This window comes from Pseudophryne corroboree, chromosome 9 (assembly GCF_028390025.1).
Source record: "Pseudophryne corroboree isolate aPseCor3 chromosome 9, aPseCor3.hap2, whole genome shotgun sequence".
Lineage (NCBI taxonomy): Eukaryota > Metazoa > Chordata > Amphibia > Anura > Myobatrachidae > Pseudophryne > Pseudophryne corroboree.
Genome location: NC_086452.1, coordinates 64795383 through 64821033, shown reverse-complemented (window position 1 = coordinate 64821033; position 25651 = coordinate 64795383). Strand labels below are relative to the sequence as shown.

Here is a 25651-nt window from a genome sequence, read left to right as displayed (position 1 = left end):
GCAAGTAAGGACCATTAAGCCGATAAACTAAGTTGCCCGATATGAAATTGCTACTTACAATAATTAGACACCTGTGCCCGCATTCACATACATTGGCAGAACGCAATGCCGGACCCCTGACTTTCTGCCTGCCATGTAGCTAATGCTGGCTACACGCCTGAGAGCTGGGCGGCTGGATATCAATAACTGTTAATAAGTGTATATACAAAATAGCTTCCAGTATTGCTGAGTCCTGTTAGATAGGTTCAGAGAGGGCTGTGTGCGCAGGCTGTGCCCCTCCGTCTCGCGGTCACTACCATGCCCCACGGTGATCTGACTGAGCGTATTCGGCTTCTATTCTGGCATTGGATTAAGGGGCCCAACATCCGGCAAGTATCGGAGCAATTCCCCATTTCTGCAGATGAATGGGTTGAGTCATTGGCAAAATACACTATGTTGGAAATTCTCAGTTTGCTGATTCCGACCCAAAAATGAATCGGTAAGTCAGGGATTTCTAACACACAGAATTTTGGCGATAATCGGATTGCTGATCAGTGGATCGGATTGGCATCGACAGAACAGGGAATTGTCTCTTGTATGGGCCCACATTAGTGGATTTATAGATCCACCCAACAAAGGTCAACAGTCAGTAGGTTGACCCCCACTTTGTCGACATGGTCAAAGGGTTGACATGGTTGACACAAAAAACGTTGACACATGATTTTTTTCTCTCTCATATTTTAGCCTAGCCCTAACCGTCGCCTTGAAACCTAACCCTAACCCTCCCTTCCGGCAGCCTAACCCTAAAAACTGAAAAACCATGTGTCAACCATTTGCACGTTGACCTTTTCAACATGTCAACCGTTTAACCCTGCCGACCTTAGTCACTGTCAACTAATTACCTGTCGACATTTTGATCATGTTGACCTATTGTCTATCAACCAACTGGTGTTGACCTTTTGACGGTCATCCATACCCATTAGTTGTGAGGCCAATTGATATCAATGCCCAATAATGCAGAGTATTACAGTATGGTGTCTGCCATGTCCTTCAATGATATTGTACAAAGGAAAATCGCTCTCCGTATCTCCTACAGTATATCTTCCATTGTGAGAAACTCTTGAAATATGTGTATTATGTGTAAAATAAATGTATTAGATATTAATGTATGTCGGTATATAGACATGTAGGGATGGTGTAATGGTTAGCATTACTGCCTCACAGCACTGAGGTCATGGGTTTGATACCCACCATGGCTCTACCTGTGCGGAGTTTGTATATTCTCCCCGTACTTGCGTGGGTTTCCTCCAGGTACTCCGGTTTCCTCCCACAATCCAAATATATACTGGTAGGTTAATTGGCTCCCAACAAAATTAACCCTAGCATGAATGTGTGTGTGTACATGTGATAGGGAATATAGATTGTAAGCTCCACTGGGGCAGGGACTGATGTGAATGGGCAAATATTCTCTGTACAGCGCTGCAGAATATGTGTGCGCTATATAAATAACTGGTAATAACTAAATAAATAAATGTAGGGGCCAGAGCTACATGAAAGTCTACTGCAGTTGCACCGAACTAAATGCTTCTGCCGCCTGTATGTCATGTTGTGCGCGTCTGCGGTCTGTGTGTCACATTGTGCGTGTCTGCCGCCTGTATGTCATGTGTGCGTCTGCGGTCTGTGTGTCACATTGTGCGCGTCTGCGGTCTGTGAGTCACGTTGTGCACGTCTGGCGCCTGTGAGTCACGTTGTGCGCGTCTGGCGCCTGTGAGTCACGTTGTGCGCGTCTGGCGCCTGTGAGTCACGTTGTGCGCGTCTGGCGCCTGTGAGTCACGTTGTGCGAGTCTGGCGCCTGTGAGTCACGTTGTGCGCGCCTGGCGCCTGTGAGTCACGTTGTGCGCGTCTGGCGCCTGTGAGTCACGTTGTGCGCGTCTGGCGCCTGTGAGTCACGTTGTGCGAGTCTGGCGCCTATGAGTCACGTTGTGCGCGTCTGGCGCCTGTATGTCCTGTTGTGCGGATCTGCACCAGCCGCTAATAGCTGTACTGGAGACAGCTATAGGCATCAGTGATCTGATATGTATTACAGACATTTTGGGGATACTTTGGAAAATTGGATGTTCCCCATATTAAACCAACTTCTGCATTCATCTTCTAAATTAGGATGATTAGTTGCTATGGGAAACAGCAAACTTTTTCAATGTACCACTTTCCATGAACGTTCCGTAGTGTCTGCATGGGGTTATAGGTCAGTGTGCTTCTAATGTAGACATTGTATTTCAGTTTTGTGTTCTGGATTTATACTAAATATTTTCCCTTTGATGTTAAGCCTCAGAAATCTCGGATCCCTTTGTTGTCTGAGCGCCCTGAAACATAAATGGCGTTTTTACATTGATGCCTGCTGGTTCTCCCACCTCTGTCTAGTTTTTGACAGATAAAGTGCTGTATAATGCAATATACTGTCAGCGCGCCAGCTGAATATTGTGACATTATATTTTCAGCTTTAGTGGCGCTTTAACGTTAGTTACTTTATATAAAAGAGCTGCTATCAGAGGTCCTATATAAAAGTTTCACAGCTTGTCAGAAATACATTTCCGCTGAGGGAATTTTCCTTTGCACAGCAGACTTCTTGTTCGCAGGTGTTTTAAAGGACTCTGTCAAAGCTTTGAGTGTCTGATGACCAATGGGGTCTATTCAATTCTAGTCGCAACTGCTGTCTACTCGGAGAGACGACAGTCTCCAACTTTTTTAGGCCGAATCATGATTCGACCTATTCAATGCAGCTGGCGTTTTTACGACTTGTCGGAAAACACTTGGATCGGCGGATTAGCCACTGATCCACGTGTTTTGTCGGATTTGCGGCCAAATCCGACAGGTTTTTGGTCTGTTTTTGACAATGTCATCTGACTTTAAAAAAAGTCGGATTGACGTTGTCGAAAATGCCCAAAACCTGTCGGATTTGGCATCAAATTTATTACTGAACTGTTGGATCCTTTCTGTCGGAAAGGATCCGACATCAATTCAATAGACCCCAATGTGTGGAGCTCCAGCTACTGTGGAACTACACACCCCAGCATGCCCTGCCACCGTTTTAGCATACCCTAGCAGCAAAACTGTGGCATGGCATTCTGAGATGTGTAGTTCCACAGCAGCTGGAGTGCCGCATGTTGTCTTCCCCTGACCTAAGACAGGGCTGGCAATGAGTGGTAAAATATATCAGATATCCTAACTCTTGCCTGCTATTGTAAGGCAGATAATTGAGAGTGATGCATCATGGGGTTTCTGTATTAGTGGACAGAGGCCAGGTTGCTATTGGCTGAACATGCTGGCCCTCACCGTATATGAGACGCAGATCTGGAACCTTTGATCGAGCCCATGTACTCTCTAACTTCTTTACTTTTCCATGAATATAGAGATGGTGGAGGGGAAGTGCGTGGCTCTTCTTTCCCATGGGATAGGGGCAAGGTATCCAGCCAATATCAGTCTGGCCTCGATCTGTAGTACTGTGCTATTGGATTAGCAAAGCTAAGTCTATTACCGCACAAGGAACTCTTGCCTGTAATATTATTGGCCAATGCTGGCTGTCTCTAATCTGACACTAGTCCGCTCAGCAGGTACTCCTTTACTATCAGGAGGTAGGAGAGGGCCTGTGCAAGTGTCAGACTGGGTTACCTTGGGACCCCTTAAAACCTAGAACATTCCCTTTATCAGTGTGTGATTCATTGAGTATTCTAGTGACATCTGTACCATAGAGAGCATTCCGCTGTACAAAACAGAGATCATTCTAGTGACTGTTGTACAATACAGAGATCATTCTAGTGACTGTTGTACAATACAGAGATCATTCTAGTGACTGTTGTACAATACAGAGATCATTCTAGTGACTGTTGTACAATACAGAGATCATTCTAGTGACTGTTGTACAATACAGAGATCACTCTAGTGACTGTTGTACAATACAGAGATCACTCTAGTGACTGTTGTACAATACAGAGATCATTCTAGTGACTTTTGTACAATACATAGATCATTCTAGTGACTGTTGTACAATGCAGAGATCATTCTAGTGGTTGTTTTACAATACAGAGTGTATTATAGTGAACTCTTTACAATACAGCAACTGTTCTTGTAACAGCTATACAATACAAAGAGCATGCTAGTAACTATTATCTGTGACAGAGCATTCTGGTAGCCACTGTAGAACACAGGGTATTCTTGTGACTGCTGTACAATATAGAAAGTATTCTAGTGACTGCTATACAACGCAGAGAGAATTATAGTGACCACCATATAATACAGAGAGTGTTCTATTGAGCCAAATACACACGTAAATTTGTGACGGGCTGCAGAATGGATTAGGAAGTAGTAAAGCATATAATTCCAGGATAGGTTTCCTGCCATCGTGTGGGTTATATTGTGTGGATTATCTCCAAAATTCTCTGCAGACCATTTCCAGCAAGCTTCAATTGTGCCAAATCATAAATAAAACTAATTAATGGAACAGTAGATTGGTATCAGGAGGCAACTTATAAGTTACTGTGACCGTAATGTGCATTTTATACAGGGTGTCCAGCACAACTGAGGGAATGAAGATTCTTATTTAGTACGTGTTCTGTGTTGGAATCTCATTTCTGCCCTATATTTCTCTGACGTCCTAGTGGATGCTGGGTACTCCGTAAGGACCATGGGGTATAGACGGGCTCCGCAGGAGACTGGGCACTCTTAAAAGAAAGATTAGGTACTATATCTGGTGTGCACTGGCTCCTCCCTCTATGCCCCTCCTCCAGACCTCAGTTAGTATCTGTGCCCGGCCAGAGCTGGATGCACCCTAGGGGCTCTCCTGAGCTTCCTAGAAAAAGTATTTGTTAGGTTTTTTATTTTCAGTGAGATCTGCTGGCAACAGACTCACTGCTACGTGGGACTGAGGGGAGAGAAGCGAACCTACCTGCTTGCAGCTAGCTTGGGCTTCTAAGGCTACTGGACACCATTAGCTCCAGAGGGATCTAACACAGGCCCAGTCCTCGGTCGTCCGGTCCCGGAGCCGCGCCGCCGCCCCCCTTGCAGAGCCAGAAGAACGAAGAGAAGTTGAAAATCGGCGGCTGAAGACTCCGGTCTTCATTAATGTAGCGCACAGCACTGCAGCTGTGCGCCATTGCTCCTTTAGCACACCACACACTCCGGTCACTGATGGGTGCAGGGCGCTGGGGGGTGGGCGCCCTGGGCAGCAATTTGATTGCCTTACTTGGCGAAAAGCACATAATACAGTCTGATAAACTGTATATGTGCATTAACCCCCGCCATTAAAGTACATAAAAGGACAGAAGCCCGCCGCTGAGGGGGCCGGGCCTTCTTCCTCAGCACACCGGCGCCATTTTCTCTTCACAGCTCAGCTGGAAGGAAGCTCCCCAGGCTCTCCCCTGCAGTATCCTGGTACACAAAGGGTAAAAAAGAGAGGGGGGGCACATAAATTTAGGCACAAAACTGTGTATATAAGCTGCTATAGGGGAAAAATCACTCAGTATAGTGTACATCCCTGTATTATATAGCGCTGTGGTGTGTGCTGGCATACTCTCTCTCTGTCTCTCCAAAGGGCCTTGTGGGGGAACTGTCTTCAAATAGAGCATCCCCTGTGTGTGTGGTGTGTCGGTACGCGTGTGTAGACATGTCTGAGGTAAAAGGCTCCTCTAAGGAGGTGATAGAGCGGATATGTGTGTGGGAGGGTGTCTCCGTCGACAACGCCGACACCTGTTTGGATATGTGTAAGTGCTGAGGTAAAATTATTGCACAAAAGGTTAGGGAACAGAAAGGAAATCTACCCTGGTCTGTCCCTATGTCACAGAGTCCTTCAGAGTCTCTCTATGTTCACTATCCAAAATAACAAAGTATCGACACGGAGTTTAACTCCACTGTCGACTACGATAATGCAAAGTTACAGCCAAGAGGGCTAAAAGATATTCAATATATGATTATTGGAATAAAAGATGATTTGCATATCACTGATGACTCATCTGTCCCTGACACGAGAGTACACATGTTAAGGGGAAGAATGCTGAGGTAAATTTCCCTCCTCTCATGAGGAAAAAGAGCGGGAATCTCCAGACAAGAGACGGCAGCTTCCCACAAGAGAATTCTCAGGCTGTATCCTTTCCCCACCAGGGCCAGGATGTGTTGAGAATCTTCCCCTTGGGTGTCCTGTTTGCACTAGCTATTCTCAGGGATCCTGCAGATAGTGTGCACATTCTAGTATACTACCCAGACCGGCGATTGTGTCGGCATGGGTTTATAGCGCTGTGGCAGCGTGGACAGGTACCTTATCAGCAGAGATTGAGACCCTAGTATGCATATAAATATTTTAAGATGCTGTCTTAAGTGATAGATATATAATTATAAAGCATGCCCAAAGGGACATGAGTATACTGGGTCCTAGAGACAAAAGCTATGTCGATTTCTGCTTGACGTGTCCTGTAGAATATACATTGGACAGATGATGCCGACTTAAGAGGCATATGGAAGGCTGAGGATTGTGTGGAGAAAGGTTCTCGGGCCTGGTCTCCACAGCTATAGCTGGTGATTCTGATATTTTGCCTTATATTCCTGCACAGCCTAGGAAAGCACGACATTATTAAATGCAGCTTTTCGAATAAAGAAACAAGAAAGTCTGAGGTGCGTCCTTTCTTGTCAGAGCCGGGGGCAGAGGAAAGAAGCTGTACAACACAGCTAGTCCCCAGGAACAGAAGTCCTCCCCGGCCTCTACAAAAATCCACCGCATGTCGCTGGGGCTCCACAGGCGGAGCTAGGCCCGGTGGGGACATGCCTTCGTAAGTTCAGCCACAAGTGGGTTCACTCCCTGTTAGATCCCTGGGCAATAGAAATTGTATCGCAGGGATACAGGCTGGACTGTGAGAAGATGCCCCCTCACCGAGGACCCGGCGGGCTTCCCCCCAAGAGAGGGAGCCAGTGTTAACTGCAATTTGTAAATTTTATCTTCAACAGGTGGTGGTCAAGGGTCCCCTCCTTCAACAAGAGGGTGTTGTTATTCGACCATGTTATAATCCCGAAACCAGACAGTTCGGTTAGACCCATATTGTATTAAAATCCCTGAACATATACCTGAAAAGGTTCAGGTTCAAGATGGAATCGCTAAGAGCGGTCATTGCAAGTCTGAAATGAATCGGGACATAAGGGATGCATACCTTCGTGTCCCCATTTATCCACCTCATCAGGCGTACCTCAGAATTGCGGTACGGGATTGTCATTACCAATTTCACCAAGGTAATGGCGGATATGATGGTGCTCCTGCGGAAGCAAGGTGTCACTATTATCACATACTTGGATGATCTCCTCATAAAAGCGAGATCAAGAGAGCAGTTGCTGGACAGCGTATCACCTTCTCTGGAAGTGAAACGGCAACACGACTGGATTCTATATATTCCGAAGTCGCAGTTGGTTCCCACAGCTCATCTGCCTCGCCTAGGCATGATCCTAGACACAGACCAGAAGAGGGTTTATCTCCCGATAGAGAGAGCTCAGGAGCTCATGACACTGGTCAGGAATCCATTGAAAACCAAAACAGGTGTCAGTGCATCACTGCACTCGAGTCCTGGGAAGGATGATGGCATCATACGAGGCCATCCCCTTCGGCTGGTTCCATGCAAGGACAATGGAACTTACAAGTGGTCCGGATCACATCTTCAGATGCATCGGTTAATCACCCTATCCCCCAGGGCCAGGGTGTCTCTCCTGTGGTGGCTGCGGAGTGCTCACCTTCTCGAGGGCCGCAGATTCGGCATTCAGGACTGGGTCCTGGTGACCACGGATGCAAGCCTCCGAGGGTGGGGGGCAGTTACACAGGGTAGTAAATTCCAAGGTTTGTGGTCAAGCCAACAGACTTGCCTTCACATCAATATCCTGGAACTAAGGGCCATATACAACGCCCTAAGTCAAGCGGAGTTCCTGCTTCGCGACCAACCGGTTCTGATCCAGTCAGACCGCAGGGGCTCATGTAAACCGCCAGGGCGGCACAAGGAACAGGGTGGCGAGGGTAGAAGCCACCAGAATTCTTCGCTGGGCGGAGAATCAAGTAAGCGCACTGTCAGCAGTGTTCATTCCGGGAGTGGACACGACCTCCACCCGGGAAAGTGGTGACTTCATCAGGAAGTCTTCACGCAGTTTTGCAAATTGATGGAAACTGCCTCAGGTGGACTACATGGCGTCCCACCTCAATAAAAAGATAAAAAAGGTTTTACGCTGGGTCAAGGGACTCTCAGGCGATAGCTGTGGTCGCACTAGTAACACCGTGGGTGTTCCAGTCGGTCTATATATTCCCTCCTCTTCCTCTCAGACCCAAGGGCTGAGAATTGTAATAAACGGAGGAGTGTGAACAAAATTCTTTGCTCCGGATTGGCCAAGAAGGACTCGGTACCCGGAACTGCAAGAAATGCTCTCAGAGGACCCATGGCCTCTGCCTCTCAGTCAGGACATGTTGCAACAGGGACCCTGTCTGATCCAAGACTTACTGCGTTGGACGGCATGGCGGTTGAACGCCGGATCCTAGCGGAAAAGGGCATTCCGGATGCAGTTATTCCTACGCTGATAAAGGCTAGGAAAGACGTGACAGCAAGACTTTTTCACTGTATATGGCGAAAATAGGTTGCTTGGTGTGTGGCCGGGAAGGCCCTACAGAGGAATTCCAGGGGGGTCGATTCCTGCACTTCCTACAGTCAGGAGTGACTATGGGCCTAAAATTAGGATCCATAAAGGCCAAGATTTCGGCCCTATCCCTTTTTCTCTCAAAAAGAACTGGCTTCACTGCCTGAAGTTCGGACGTTGTTACAGGGGTGCTGCATATTCAGCCCCTTTTGTGCCTCCAGTGGCACCTTGGGATCTTAACGTGTGTTGGATTCCTAAAATCCCACTGGTTTGAGCCACTTAAGACCGTGGAGCTAAAATATCTCACGTGGAAAGTGGTCATGCTTTTGGCCTTAGCTTGGACTAGGCGTGTGTCAGAATTGGCGGCTTTGTCATGTAAAAGCCCATATCTGATCTTCCATATGGACAGGGCAGAATGGAGGACTCGTCCCCAATTTCTCCCTAAGGTGGTATCATCGTTTCATTTGAACCAACCTATTGTGGTGCCTGCGGCTACTAGGGACTTGGAGGATTCCAAGTTGCTGGACGTAGTCTGGGCCCTGAAACTTTATGTTTCCAGGACGGCTAGAGTCAGAAAAACTGACTCGCTATTTATCCTGCATGCACCCAACAAGCTGGGTGCTCCTGCTTCAAAGCAGACTATTGCTCGCTGGATCTGTAGCACGATTCAGCTTGCACATTCTGCGGCTGGACTGCCGCATCCTAAATTAGTAAAAGCCCATTCCACAAGGAAGGTGGGCTCTTCTTGGGCGGCTGCCCGAGGGGTCTCGGCTTTACAACTTTGCCGAGCTGCTACTTGGTCGGGTTCAAACACTTTTGCAAAATTCTACAAGTTTGATACCCTGGCTGAGGAGGACCTTGAGTTTGCTCATTCGGTGCTGCAGAGTCATCCGCACTCTCCCGCCCGTTTGGGAGCTTTGGTATAATCCCCATGGTCCTTACGGAGTACCCAGCATCCACTAGGACGTCAGAGAAAATAAGAATTTACTCACCGGTAATTCTATTTCTCGTAGTCCGTAGTGGATGCTGGGAGCCCGTCCCAAGTGCAGACTCTCTGCAATACATGTATATAGTTATTGCTTAACTAAAGGGTTATTGAATGAGCCATCTGTTGAGAGAGGCTCAGTTATTGTTCATACTGTTAACTGGGTATAGTTATCACGAGTTGTACGGTGTGATTGGTGTGGCTGGTATGAGTCTTACCCTGGATTCCAAATCCTTTCCTAGTAATGTCAGCTCTTCCGGGCACAGTTTCCCTAACTGAGGTCTGGAGGAGGGGCATAGAGGGAGGAGCCAGTGCACACCAGATATAGTACCTAATCTTTCTTTTAAGAGTGCCCAGTCTCCTGCGGAGCCCGTCTATACCCCATGGTCCTTACGGAGTACCCAGCATCCACTACGGACTACGAGAAATAGAATTACCGGTGAGTAAATTCTTATTTTTAGTTATCATAGTTCTAGTTAGATGTGTATTTAATTCTCCTGCCAGGTTACTGTAGAATTCTCACTGCCCGAACGGTGCATTGTTTCATTTTTTATGTTTATATTTTTTATGTGACATGAGATATGTTTGTGTTTTATGACTATTTTAACACCACATTTATTTTTCTTTTCCAGGCTGTACCAGAAACTGCTGGCATCAGGTTCCCAGATTTTAAATCGGCAGGCGTGACGCTGCGCAGCCAGAGGGTATGTTCTTATATCAGACACTATTAACGTTCTCAGAAGTCTCTATCTTTTGTGTCTTGAGTCCTCATCAGTTGTGAAATAACCTTTAGAAGGTAGTCATTAATAGGATTTAGGTCAATAAATTATATATATATATATATATATATATATATATATATATATATATATATATATTTTACATAAACCTGACGACAGTGCAGAGACACTAAAACGTTGATTGAAATGCACTAATTTGGTTATACTTTTTTTTGAACCGAGTGCCGCACCTTCTTCCGTGTGTATGTATGTATGTGTGTGTATATGTATGTGTATATATATATATGTGTATGTATGTATGTATATATATATATATATATATATATATATATATATATATATATATGTGTGTGTGTGTTTTTATTTATTTATTTTATATTGCCATATTTTAGGAATATCAGAATGCAGTCTTTACAGTCTGTCTCTCGATCAGCTATTTATTTATTTATTTTCAATTAGGGGCTTGTTTTATATTTATTTTCTTCTAATGCAGTAAATTGTTGTCTGGAATTAATATCTTCTGCAACCTGAGAATGTTGGATAATTAGACTTACCCCTTTTCCACTAGCTCAAAAAACACGGGTTTTTGCACGGGGCGCGCATTTACCCGTGTTTTTTGCTAGTGGAAGCGGTCACTCTGAAAAAATCCGGGTCATGTGATCCGGGAATCCTACCCGGGTAGCTACCTGGACACGGGAATGACCCGGGTAAGGTGTAATGGAAACGGGTTACCCGTGTCAGCCGACACGGGACCCGTTTACAGCATGTGAAGATCCCATACCTCCATGACTGCAGGGTCTCGCGGCGATCGGGAGGTTGGGGGGACAGCACATGCTGTCTCTCCTGCTATGCAGACAGCAGCGCGGGCCGGGAAAGCGTGTGCCGGAGGCTGGGGGCAGCCCAGCAGCTTCCAGAGTGCTGGGCTTGCCCCCAGCGTGACGGTGGGCAGCATGGAATTGGGGGCGTGGCCTAACAAAACCGAGGCCACGCCCCGGGGGTCCCGATCTGCCAGTTTTCCCGGCGCTTGGAGATAACGTCATCTCCAAGCGCCGGGCAGAAGATATTCCCGGGTCGGCGCCGTAGTGGAAAAGGGGTCCGTCTCGGGTCTGAACCTAGACTTCTAGTGGAAAAGGGGTATAAGTTTTTAGCCCCATAACGAACTTACAGTGCTATTTACTAAGCCTTGGATGGAGATAAAGTCGCTGCAGATAAAGTACCAGCCAATCGGCTCCTAACTGCCATGTCACAGGCTGTGTTTGAAAAAATGACAGGAGCCGATTGGCTGGTACTTTATCTCCAGCGACTTTATCTCCGTCCAAGGCTTAGTAAATAGAACCCTTAATGTCGCTAAACTTCCAGTCCCATTGAATATAATATTTGAAACTGGCAATACATTTATGGAACGGATCTTCATTACAACATGTTGATAGTTGTACCTCTGGTGAATGCTCGTGTGACATCTCCGGGTTGTGCCTGGCGTCACCTATGGATTAATGTTACTGTTGTGTCCCAGAGGTATAATTACTATCTGAGAGGTCCCTGACAGCGCTGAGCAGGTTAAATCTGCAATGTGTCCGCAAACAAACAGCAGAGCGTCAGTCTCCCGGCATAATGAAGTAGCGACAACAGTGGCAGAGTTAGATCTAGTTCACCAGCTTAAAATTACTTTTATTCACCATTGCAAGACATGATTTGTGCCTCGCTGGAGAGACGGGCATGGCTGCTGGAATGTGGGAAGGTGAGGAGAGCAGGCGCGGTGCCGGCAGTTATTAATATTCAGCTCTTGACAGCCGCAGTTTGATTAATTAGTATCTCCTGAATCTCTGCAGCGTGATGAGTCTGTGCTGACTGGAGCTGGCTTCCTAATCCATGCCAGCTACTAATAATGATGGAGTTAGGACTCGTCACAGGCACTTAGCTGATCTCGGGAACTTCTGTTCTTTACAGTCCGACCTTTTGTCACCTTACAGTTACATCCTCGGATAGAAAATTCAGTAAGATTGTGCTTAGGATCCATTATCTGTGTATTAGTCTTTCATTCAGAGTGGTGTTTCTTAGGGTTTGATCATTCTACCAGTTATGTTTAGTAAGGGGCTTCCCTCAATATTTGCATTGAGCAGTACTGCAGATATGTTCTCTCTCTCTCTCTCTCTCTCTCCTTGTCTCTCTATTGCTCCCCTCCGTATGTCTGGCCTCGCTCCCTTCTGTCAGGTTTGCTCCCCTCCGTCTGTTTCCCCCACCCCCTCTCTTCCTCTTTTGTCTGCACCTCGGCTTTCTATGTACCAATACTCTCTCTTACACTCCTGTCTCTCTCCCCTGCCCCCCCTTCTCCCTCTGTCTCTCCCTCACCCATGTTCCTCTAGCCAGCCCCATCTGTCTCTCTTCCCATCTCCCTCTTTTTGTCTGTTTCCCCAAGTTTCTCTGAATGTACATATCTTATACTACTGCCTCTTTCCACTTTCCATCACCCCTTTTCTTCCTCTATCTCTTTTAGCCCCAACTCTCCATCTGCGTCACTCCACAGCTTCCGCTTTCCTCCCCAGTCTGTCTGGACCCCCCCCCCCCCCCCCCATCTCCATCTTTTTGTAAGTACCCAGCTTTCTCTCTGTGTACCCTGACTCTCTTATTCACTCCTGATCTCTCTCCCCTGCCCATATCACCCCCCTTTCTCTGTCTCTTCCCCCCCCCCCCCCCCCATCTGTCTCTTGCTTCCTTGTCTGTCTCTTTCCTCCCCCGTCTTTTGGAACCCCCTCCTTCTCTTTTTCACACCCCTCTACTCCCCCATCACTGCTACCACTTGTTTACACCTTTTACTGCTGGCACTTTTACAACTGTCTCTGTTGCTCCCTTTTTTCAACCCTCTCTTGCCCTCCTCTCTCTGCTGCCTCCTTTGCCCTCCTCTCCCGGCTGTATCCTTTGCCCTCCTCTCAAGGCTGTCTCCTTTGCCCTCCTCTCCCGGCTGTCTCTTTTGCCCTCTTCTCCCCTCTATCTTTTTTGCCCTCTCCCCTCTGTCTCTTTCACCCCCCCCCTTCTCTCCCCTTTTCTATCGCCCCCTCTGCCCGTCGCTTTCACCCCCCCTTCTCCCATCTGTTTCCTCCCCACTGCCCGTCTTTCCCCCCCACCCCCTTCTCCCAGTCTTTTCCCCATCTCCCCGTCTTTCGACACACTCCTGTTTTTCTTCCCCATCTCACCTTCTTTCTTCCGCCTTTCATCCTTCCTTCTTTCACACCTCTCTCCGTCTTTTTCATGCCCCCTTCTATCCCTTGTCTCTTTCATATCTCTCTCCCACCCCCCTCACTTTTGTACTCCTCTCTCCCCCGTCTCTGTTGCTCCTTCTCTTCGTCTCCCCTCTTCTCAGTCTCCCATCTGTCTGTCTTCCTCTACTCAGAGATGGGTTTGTGGGGGCCCAGATTATGGAACAGTATAAGAGTAAACTATGCCAGACCCTGAACACTTAGTGGATGGAATATATACACAAGTACATGTAACAGGTGCAGCCAATCAGAGCCCTTTCTCCATCTGCTGGCCTCACGGCAAACTGCAAGACTCATGACTCAGTGCTGACACCTAGAGGAAACCACAACACAGAGATAACTGATAGTGACATTTTCATCCAATCAACATATATTTATTTTTTTTATTTGCATTTGAAATATTTATTGTCCCATTGTTTCACTGTTGTGTCAGTGGAAGTTGATGGCTGTAGTTTCTTTATTTGTTATACTGTTATTTGTTATCACTAACATTTATTTCTGCAGCGACCTGTAACTGAGCTATACTTTACAAATGCAGTGATACGATTGGCTACTAACAAGTAGGAGGGCGCAGCTTACAGTCCTTACGTTGTCGTCTTTGGCGTTTTACTAGTATAAGGGTTGTACACCTTTGTTCATTAAACATAGGCGTTATCATTTTGTGTGTACACCCTATTTCTTTATTAAGAAACGCATTTGTGTGTACACCCTTTTTTATTATACATAGGTAGCAGTATAATTTGGGTGTTTGTCCCCATTCATTATAAATTGGACAGCATCCTCCTAGGTTAGGATGCCCTCCCCTATATACCATGCACACTGCTGGTCTCCTAAGGGTTGGAGAAAGCCGTCTTCCAGGCTGGTTGGGCTCTTTGTTGCATGGATCCCCCTGTATTTATGTTTCTCCCGTGTGAGCGGTGTTCATGCAGTTTAGGCACTAGTTTATTGCGCGGCCATGGGAGCCGTAGTCCCTAAATCAAGAGCGACGTGTGTGTAATTATGCAGCAAGTTAGACTCCTCTACAGGACCACGGGGAAAAGATGTCAAGTGTTGGAAAGCGGCCAAAGTATATTAACCTTAAAAAAAAATCAAATAAGGGGAAAAAGAGCCAGCTAATCAATTCCTGCGACAGAGGCCCACTCCACAGTCTCCATGGCGCGGGGTGTCCTCTGAGCAGTGAGGTTAGGGGGGTGTCATCACTAGGGTCCACTTCTACCGAGACGTGAACGTGGCAGGGTTGTGGGGGACCTGCCTTAGAGCGTGAGTTCTTATTTACTAGATTGAATAGCAAAATATCAGTCTGCTAGAACTTATGCTACTGTAGACGAACGTGTCCAAATTGTAACATATATTATTTGCAATAAAGGTCAGTGAATGCTAAATACTGTTTAATTAACACATTGGGGTCAATTCAATTAACTGACAGTTGAGTAGCGCTGGGAATTAGCTCCCGACGCTATTCAGTTCTGCTCAATGTTAAGTTGGCGAATGCCCGTTCTCCCGGATTTAACAGGTTGATTTGTCGGGAGAACGGGCATTCTCCGACTTAACTGTTTGATTGCGCCGGCCGCGAACCAGCACTTTTGTTGGAATCCCAACAATTAAGTGTCACATGGCGCTGTATTGAAAATCGCCGGCAGCTAATTCCCGGCGCTATTCAACTGTCGGAAAATTAAATTGACCCCACTGTATTGTAACCATGTCAACAAGCAGGGAAACCCTGTGCAGTAATGAGCTGAACGCCATTGTATTACTAACTGGCTGCTTCCCTTCCTCTTGTCTGTTCAGCCTCCCTCCAACGTCACAAAGGGCTACACCATTTCAGTAGTTCAGGGGGAGATTTATCAAAGCTATTAGAGAGATAAAGTACCAGCCAATTAGCTTCTAATGGCCATATTACCGGCTGTGCTTGTAATAGGAGCTGATTGGTTGGTACTTTATCTCTCTCCATGTTATCGCTCTTCAAGCTTTGGTACACCTCCCCCTCAGTCTTTTGGGTGGAGGCAGTAGTAGTCAAACGTCAATTTCAGTGTTTCACAAAGATGGAGAGATTTTCCTTTTAGCTGTGGTCAGTGTAGACAAGGAACCTAAACCTTGTCAGATAACATGCACAAGTGCAGTGAGTTTACTGAACTTTAAAAGGATAATGCTTTTGGTCATCTGGCTATGCGACATAATCGCTCTTGGCACTGGCAAAGTGGGGGTTAATCATGTTCTGCTGCCGTCTCCCCGGCGCCTGGGCAGCGCGGTCAACCCCGTGTGACGCCACCTCTAAATGTGTTTGGCTAACGGAGCTTACCTAACAGATTATCAGTGCTGTGTGAGTAATAGACCTGCTCATTTACTTATAATACATTCTGTATAGGGAGCAATCAAGCTTCATCACTCTTTAAGATGAATCGCCGTAGCCAGCTAAATTTTAAAGATATTAGTCTGACAGCAGCCCGCATAAATCAGAACATTTTCTTAATGATGGTAAAATTAAAATATACTCTGGCTCCCAAGAGCCAATGAAGTCTCTCCGCGCGGAAGAGAGAGCAGCGCGCGGAAAGATAAATTAGTGGAAAGATTAATTGATTATATTTAGAGGGCGGAGGAAAGAGTCGTGTGTACGAAGGGCCTGGAGTTTTCACTCCCAATAAAAGTGGATGTAAACAATCTGTATGGTGTACTTTTATGCACTAAAATCTGTCGTCCCCTTAACTGTATCCTTAGTGGTAGTAAGCGGTTCCATGCTTTTGTTACCGTATGCGGAAATTATCTTTTTGGTTCACTTTTTTGATTTTTATTATGAACATTTAGAGGGCAGAGGTTACATAGGTTTGTTTGTAAGTGGGTTCGGACTGTCTGAGAGGCTGCTTATTGGCGGGGGAGGGGAGGGACGCGGAAGTACGCCTGGGTGTATTGTGGCCAGTATGCTCTGTGGCTGGGGAAGTACATGGGGAAAGGAATGAAGCAGAGAAGCCGTAGGTAGTGTTCAAACGCTTTATATGTACGCCACCCTGGTATACCTCTAGGTACGTCCATCCATCTGCTCAAGAGATTGCTTAATTGTGCAGGGGGACCCAGGTTTGACCAGGCCTTCCTAATTCAATAACCATTTGCCATTTATGCCATTTTCTCTTACGTCCTAGAGGATGCTGGGGACTCCGTAAGGACCATGGGAATAGACGGGCTCCGCAGGAGACATGGGCACTAAAAAGAACTTTAGATATGGGTGTGCACTGGCTCCTCCCTCTATGCCCCTCCTCCAGACCTCAGTTTGATACTGTGCCCAGAGGAGACTGGGTGCACTACAGGGAGCTCTCCTGAGTTTCCTGAAAGAAAGAAATTTTGTTAGGTTTTTTATTTTCAGGGAGCCTGCTGGCAACAGGCTCCCTGCATCGAGGGACTGAGGGGAGAGAAGCAGACCTACTTAACTGCTAGGCTCTGCTTCTTAGGCTACTGGACACCATTAGCTCCAGAGGAAGTCGGAACGCAGGTCTCTCCTAGCTGTTCGTCCCGGAGCCGCGCTGCCGTCCTCCTCACAGAGCCGGGAGATAGAAGCCGGGTGAGTATGAGAAGAAAGAAGACTTCGGAGGCGGCAGAAGACTTCGGATCTTCACTGAGGTAACGCGCAGCGGTAACGCTGCGCACCATTGCTCCCGCACAACACACACACGGCAGGCACTGTAAGGGTGCAGGGCGCAGTGGGGGGGCGCCCTGGGCAGCAATTAAACCTCTGGTCTGGCCAAATCAGGACATATATGGGCTCTACACTATATATAAGAGATCCCCCGCCAGTTTTTAAAAGAAATCAAGCGGGACCGAAGCCCGCCGCTGAGGGGGCGGAGCTTGATCCTCAGCACTCACCAGCGCCATTTTTCTCCACAGCACACGCTGAGAAACTGGCTCCCCGGACTCTCCCCTGCTGAACATGGTGACAGAGGGTTTGAAAGAAGGGGGGGGGGCGCACATAATTTGGCGCAGTGTTTTATTTATATATATATATATATATATATATATATATATATATATATATGTGTATTAAAAGCGCTATCTGGGTAATTTTTTTCCCTGGGTCATTGGCGCTGGGTGTGTGCTGGCATACTCTCTCTCTGTCTCTCCAAAGGGCCTTGTGGGGGAACTGTCTCCAGATAAGAGAATTCCCTGAGTGTGTGGTTTGTCGGTACGCGTGTGTCGGCATGTCGGAAGCAGAAGGCTCTTCTAGGGAGGAGGTGGAGCAAATGAGTGTGGTGTCTCCGTCGGCAACGCCGACGCCTGACTGGTTGGATATGTGGAATGTTTTAAATGCAAATGTGAATTTATTGCACAAAAGGTTGGACAAAGCTGAGTCCAGGGAGTGTACAGGGAGTCAAACCCTGCCTTTCACTATGTCGCAGGGACCTTTCTGGGTCTCAAAAGCTCCCACTATCCCAAATAGTAGACACTGATACCGACACGGATTCTGACTCCAGTGTCGACTACGATGATGCAAAGTTGCAGCGAAAATTGGCTAAAAGTATTCATTATATGATTATTGCTATAAAAGAGGTGTTGCATATCACGGATGACCCCTCTGTACCTGACACGAGGGTGCGCATGTATAAGGAGAAAAAACCTGAGGTAACCTTTCCCACATCTCATGAACTGAACGAATTATTTGAAAGGGCTTGGGAATCTCCAGACAAAAAACTGCAGATTCCCAAAAGGATTCTTATGGCGTATCCTTTCCCGACTAAGGACAGGATACGGTGGGAATCCTCCCCGAGGGTGGATAAAGCATTGACCCGCTTATCCAAAAAGGTAGCGCTGCCATCTCAAGATACGGCAACCCTCAAGGATCCTGCGGATCGCAGGCAGGAGACTACCTTGAAGTCTATTTACACACATACTGGTACCTTACTCAGACCGGCGATAGCGTCGGCTTGGGTTTGTAGCGCGATAGCAGCGTGGACAGAAACCTTATCTGCTGATATAGATACGCTGGATAAGGAAAACATTTTATTGACCCTGGGTCATATTAAAGATGCTGTCCTATATATGAGGGATGCTCAGAGAGACATTGGCCTACTGGGTTCCAGAGCCAATGCTATGGCCATTTCGGCTAGACGAGCCCTATGGACCCGACAATGGACGGGCGATGCCGACTCGAAGAGGCATATGGAGGTTTTACCTTACAAGGGTGAGGAATTGTTTGGGGAAGGTCTCACGGACCTTGTTTCCACGGCTACGGCAGGTAAATCAACTTTTTTGCCTTATGTTTCCTCACAGCCTAAGAAAGCACCACATTATCAGATGCAGTCCTTTCGGTCGCATAAACCCAAGAGAGTGCGAGGATCTTCCTTTCTTGCCAGAGGTAAGGGTAAGGGGAAAAAGCTGCCAACCACAGCTAGTTCCCAGGAGCAGAAGTCCTCCCCGGCCTCTACAAAATCCACTGCATGACGCTGGGGCTCCGCTGAGGGAGTCCGCCCCAGTGGGGGCACGTCTTCGACTTTTCAGCCACGTTTGAGTTCACTCACAGGTGGATCCCTGGGCAATAGAAATTGTTTCCCAGGGTTACAAGCTGGAATTCGAAGAGGTGCCTCCCCGCCGGGTATTTCAAATCGGCCCTACCGGCTTCTCCCCCAGAGAGGGAGATAGTGTTAAATGCGATTCAAAAATTGTGTCTTCAACAAGTGGTGGTCAAAGTTCCCCTGCTGCAGCAGGGGATGGGGTATTACTCAACCCTGTTTGTAGTCCCGAAACCGGACGGTTCGGGCAGGCCCATTTTGAATTTAAAATCCTTAAAACTATACTTAAAAAGGTTCAAGTTCAAGATGGAGTCGCTCAGAGCGGTCATCGCCAGCCTGGAAGGGAGGGATTATATGGTGTCCCTGGACATAAAGGATGCATACCTTCATGTCCCCATATATCTGCCTCATCAGGCGTTCCTGAGGTTTGCTGTACAGGATTGTCATTACCAATTTCAGACGCCGTTTGGGCTTTCCACGGCCCCAAGGATTTTTACCAAGGTAATGGCGGAAATATTGGTGCTCCTGCGCAAGCAGGGTGTCACAATTATCCCGTACTTGGACGTACTTGATAAAAGCGAGATCGAGAGAACAGTTACTGAACAGCGTATCACTCTCCCTGAGGGTGTTGCAACAGCACAGCTTGATTCTCAATTTCCCGAAGTCACAGTTGGTACCAACGACTCGGTTGCCTTTCTTAGGCACGATTCTGGATACGGACCAGAAAAGGGTTTATCTTCCGACTGAAAAGGCCCAAGAACTCATGTCTTTGGTCAAGGACCTATTGAAGCCAAAGAGGGTGTCGGTGCATCATTGCACTCGAGCTCTGGGAAAGATGGTGGCGACTTACGAGGCCATCCCATTCGGCAGGTTCCATGCGAGAACTTTTCAATGGGACCTTCTGGACAAGTGGTCCGGGTCTCATCTACAGATTCATCAGATGATCACCCTGTCCCCCAGGGCCAGGGTATCTCTCCTGTGGTGGCTGCAGAGTGCTCACCTTCTGGAGGGTCGCAGGTTCAGCATTCAGGACTGGGTTCTGGTAACCACGGACGCGAGCCTCCGAGGTTGGGGAGCAGTCACAAAGGGAAGAAACTTCCAGGGTCTGTGGTCAAGCCAGGAGGCTTGTCTTCACATCAACATACTGGAGTTGAGGGCCATATACAATGCCCTTCGACAAGCGGAAGATTTGCTTCGCGACCTACCAGTTCTGATCCAGTCAGACAACATCACCGCAGTGGCGCATGTAAACCGCCAAGGCGAAACAAGGAGCAGAGTGGCAATGGCAGAAGCCACCAGGATTCTTCACTGGGCGGAAAATCATGTAAGCGCAATGGCAGCAGTCTTCATTCCGGGAGTGGACAACTGGGAAGCAGAGACACGATCTACATCCAGGAGAGTGGGGACTTCATCGGGAAGTCTTCGCAGAGATTGCAAGTCGGTGGGGACTGCCTCAGATAGACATGATGGCGTCACGCCTCAACAAGAAACTACCGAAGTATTGCGCCAGGTCGATGGACCCTCAGGCAGTGGCGGTGGACGCTCTGGTGACACCATGGGTGTTTCAGTCGGTCTATGTGTTTCCTCCTCTTCCGCTCATCTCAAAGATATTGAGAATCATAAGACGAAAAGGAGTACCGACTATTCTCATCGTTCCAGATTGGCCGCGAAGGGCCTGGTATCCGGATCTGCAGGAGATGCTCACAGAAGATCCGTGGCCTCTTCCTCTCAAAGAGGACCTGTTACAACAGGGGCCCTGTCTGTTCCAAGACTTACCGCGGCTGCGTTTGATGGCATGGCGGTTGAATGCCGGATCCTAGCGGAAAAGGGCATTCCGGATGAGGTAATTCCTACTCTGATAAAGGCTAGGAAAAACGTGACAGCGAAACATTATCACCGTATATGGCGAAAGTATATATCGTGGTGTGAGTCCAGGAATGCTCCTCCGGAAGAATTCCATTTGGGCCGTTTCCTTCACTTCCTACAGACGGGAGTGAATTAGGGCCTAAAATTAGGTTCCATTAAGGTTCAGATTTCGGCCCTATCCATTTTCTTTCAGAAGGAATTGGCTTCTCTCCCAGAAGTCCAGACTTTTGTGAAGGGAAAGCTGCATATCCAGCCTCCTTTTGTGCCCCCAGTGGCACTCCGGGACCTTAACGTGGTGTTGCGGTTCCTTAAGTCTCACTGGTTTGAACCACTTAAAACGGTGGAATTAAAATATCTCACTTGGAAAGTGGTCATGTTGTTGGCCTTGGCATCGGCAAGGCGAGTGTCGGAGTTGGCGGCTTTTTCTCACAAGAGCCCCTATCTGATATTCCATGTGGATAGAGCAGAATTGCAGACTCGTCCTCAATTTTTGCCCAAGGTGGTTTCTTCTTTTCATATGAACCAACCTATTGTGGTGCCTGTGGCTACGCGGGACGTGGAGGATTCCGAGTCCCTGGATGTGGTTAGGGCATTGAAAATTTATGTGGCCAGAACGGCTCGGGTTAGGAAAACAGAGGCACTGTTTGTCCTGTATGCAGCCGACAAGGTTGGCGCTCCTGCTTCGAAGCAGACTATTGCTCGCTGGATCTGTAACACGATTCAGAAGGCTCATTCTACGGCTTGATTGCCATTACCGAATTCTGTAAAGGCCCATTCCACTAGGAAGGTGGGCTCTTCTTGGTCGGCTGCCCGAGGTGTCTCGGTATTACAGCTGTGCCAAGCTGCTACTTGGTCGGGTTCAAACACCTTTGCGAAGTTCTACAAGGTTGACACCCTGGCTGATGAGGACCTCCTTTTTGCTCAATCGGTGCTGCAGAGTCATCCACACTCTCCCGCCCGTTTGGGAGCTTTGGTATAATCCCCATGGTCCTTACGGAGTCCCCAGCATCCTCTAGGACGTAAGAGAAAATAAGATTTTAAACCTACCGGTAAATCTTTTTCTCCTAGTCCGTAGAGGATGCTGGGCGCCCGTCCCAGTGCGGACTACCTCTGCAAGAATTGTATATAGTTTTTGCTTACTTAAGGGTTTTGTTACAGTTTTGATCAGTCTGGGGCTGATGCTGTTTTGTTTCATACTGTTAACTGGTTCGTATATCCAGGTTATACGGTGTGGATGGTGTGGGCTGGTATGAATCTTGCCCTTAGATTAACAAAAATCCTTTCCTCGTACTGTCCGTCTCCTCTGGGCACAGTTTCTCTAACTGAGGTCTGGAGGAGGGGCATAGAGGGAGGAGCCAGTGCACACCCATTCTAAAGTTCTTTATAGTGCCCATGTCTCCTGGGGAGCCCGTCTACTCCCATGGTCCTTACGGAGTCCCCAGCATCCTCTACGGACTAGGAGAAAAAGATTTACCGGTAGGTTTAAAATCTTATTTATTTCTGGACCATTTATTTATTTATTTTTCATTCTCTTCTTTTCATTTTTTCCCCATATTGCCTATAGATTTCTACAGTGGGGCTTGTGTGTATGGTATGCGGTTATGTGACCGTCGGTTTGTAGCATGTCTGTTTCTGTTCTGTGCTAGTTTGTTTCATCAAACTAACCTGTGATAACAAGAAATAAATAAATATACCGGATATAACCAAACAAACGAAAACTCCCTGTATTGGCGAGGGAAATAAGGGGGCGGGGCTCCCTGGTACAGGTAACTAGTGGTGACCACGGCAGGCAGTGATGGGCATTCTATACCGTATCTCTCACAGCTGCAACCTGACCATGTAACATCCTGTAATTATCAGCCAGCCAGACACTTCCTGCGTGCAAGCTGTATTTCAGCGACTTCACTGAAACAGGAGCCGCCAGCATTTAAATAGCCCAGTAACAGTCGTTTGGTTAGTGGCCATTTACTACTTGTCTAATTATTCACATGGAGCTCGTCCACTGAGCATTGTTAGAATCAAAGGGCCGGAGAGGCGTCCTAAATAGGTGCTGAAGCTGAGATTCGTCTGCCTCCTCTGTGGCCTTGTGATGCTGTGGAAATGTAGGCAGCGGAGTTACTTGTGATCTTCCGCCATGCAATTCAATAGGTAACAAGTGTCTGTTAAGTGATCCTATTTTTACTTCCTATTTTTAATGAGTACCTGTAATTCGTTTTGCGCGCCGGGCTCCTGCAGCTTTCTGCTCTGCTGACTTACTCCTTGCTCCTGTCTATTGTGGGCTTCCGGCCCCACTTCTGTGTTCAGTCTAACTTCTCGCCTCTTTGTTATATCACCTGATAAATGAATCCCCACTGCTCAGGGGCGCCTCTGGCAAGCGATAGAGACAGCATCTTGCCATAGAAGAATGATAAAACTCTGCTAAATAGGAACACGGCATCAAACTGGGCCATTGTATATTAGACATCCTGTAAGTGAAACCTTTTCATCTTCATCCCTCGGCAGAAAGGTGATCTCTATCCCCCGTCTTTGTTAGCACTTTGGTTACAGCAGATAGCTACAAAATGGGATTTCTGCTAGGCCCACGGCAAAAGCCATACAATGAGATGCACGCAGACCCTTCCCCGAAATCTGGGAGCCCACCGTCCCAGGCTTTGCTTCCTTTTGCTCTCTCTATCCTACCTTTCTTTTTCGGTCTCTTTTCATTCTGCCTTGCTTTTCTGAGCTATATAAAAAGAGATCCGTCTACCTTTTGAACTAAGAATCTGCGAGTGAGGCCTAACAGAGAGCTGTGTGGCTCCTTTCTACCTTTGTATTTGCAGATGAAACTCCCCGGCTCAGTTGGACAGAAGAAGATTAAAGCCCTGGATCAGATGCTATCGGAACTCGGAGTAGGTGAGTTTAAAAAAAAAAAAAAAAATAGAAGGGTGCCAGGAGGTGGGGGGAGCGAGGGGATAAAATCCACAGAGAGAGCTCTTTTGTAGTCCCAACGGACTGTTTTCTATATTATTATCTCACTAATACAGAAAGCTTGGAGCGAGCGGTATACACAGGGTTTTAAAAATAACATTTTATGTCTTAATCCAATCCATCCCCCCCCCCCCCCCCCCGTGCAAATCTTATAGTCTGAGCAGTGAATAAAGAGCTAGAAAATATATCTATCTATCTATCTATCTATCTATATATATATATATATATATATATAGTCCATAGATGCAACCCGGCACTCTGCTGTCCCTGTAGGGGTATTTGCTCTGGTGCCCTCCTAGGGGTGAGGTAACCCCAATACAAGCTGGAGGGTATAGGCTGCACTCAGAGTCTTGCACACTGTCGTTAAAGGAAAGCCATGTGTGTTAATTAATCGACGTTTCGGGGGACTGCACTGTCCTGAGGAAGGGGGTCCGTCCCCCGAAACGTCGATTAATAAACACACATGGCTTTTCTTTAACGACAGTGTGCAAGACTCTGAGTGCCGCCTATACCCTCCAGCTTATATATATATATATATATATATATATATATATAGCTTTATATTTAGTGTGCCAAATGGGTGGTTGAGCAGGTTTATTTTATACATTGTTATTCCTCATTAGAAGTGGACCAGTCATGTGCCATACGTGTCACTGTGCGGTAGAGTAGTTTGCGGTGTCATCTGACGCAGTGCAGAGGATATCTGATGCCCCTATTTGACATTGCAGCCTGCAGGGTAGAGAGATAGGGATAGAGGCACAGTTAATTTGGTATAGGATATGGGGGGAGGAAGAACACTGAAGGTTGAACTGTGACCTACACTTAGTGGAAGCTGCCACATTGTGTACCTTCAGCCACTAATCCCTGCTACGAACGTGATCTCTGCATTCTGCACTTAGCATAGCAGAGCTCCTCACAGTGGCTGGAGAAGGAACTACTAGACTGTACTAGCCATAACAGCAGGGCTTTCTGGGTAAGACGTTGTACATGTGAAACAAATGAATTCTGTAACAAGAGTTAAATGATAGAGAACTATGTATCTGGGGTCTGTAATTTCGGTAATAAAGAAGAGGCTTTATGTTATCTATCCGATTCTAGATTTGAACCCAATGCCAACAGAGGATATCGTGCAGATGTTCAACGAGTTGCGCAGTGATCTGGTGCTGCTGTATGAACTGAAGCAGGCCTACTCCAACTGCGAGTATGAGCTACAGATGCTGCGCCATCGCTTTGAAGCCTTGTCCAAAACTGGAATTACCAGTGTGGCTTTGCCGGTGGAAGTATCAAGCACGGATATTCAGACCGCTATCGGCACAGAGGAGATCAAGCTGGAAGTGAAAGATCCGATCATTGATGTTGTAGGAGCTCCTCTGACCCCCAACTCGGTGAGTGAAGCAATGTGCTTTTCTTGGCAATGTAACTGGGGCCCGAGATCATAAGAACTGTAATCCCATCAGAAAACTTTCTTAGGAAGCCACAGACTGAGAGTCGTATAGTGGAAGGATCAGGGTCCCCAGCAGCACAGAGTATAACAGGAGATGAGTGATATGTTAGTGAGGACATGGCTGCATGCGACAAGGGCAGTGACATGATGTGAGGAGGGTAATGGAGGCAGCAGGAAGCCACAGACTGAGAGTTATATAGTGGGAGGAGCAGGGTTCCATATCAGCACAGAGTATATCAGGAGATGAATGATGTGTTTTAAGGACAGGGCTGCATGTG

The 25651-nt window shown here is 47.2% G+C and overlaps 1 protein-coding gene across 4 annotated transcripts in view; it reads left to right on the top strand.

The window, feature by feature from the left end:
- DMAP1 (DNA methyltransferase 1 associated protein 1) overlaps window positions 1-25651 on the top strand; it is a 109518-nt gene that overhangs the window by 57563 nt on the left and 26304 nt on the right. For all 4 annotated transcript variants that reach the window (XM_063939472.1, XM_063939470.1, XM_063939469.1 and 1 more), the window contains exons 8-10: window positions 10243-10314; window positions 23782-23854; window positions 25028-25314. In XM_063939472.1, the coding sequence (XP_063795542.1) occupies window positions 10243-10314; window positions 23782-23854; window positions 25028-25314 (432 nt within the window). The remainder of the gene's footprint in view (window positions 1-10242; window positions 10315-23781; window positions 23855-25027; window positions 25315-25651) is intronic.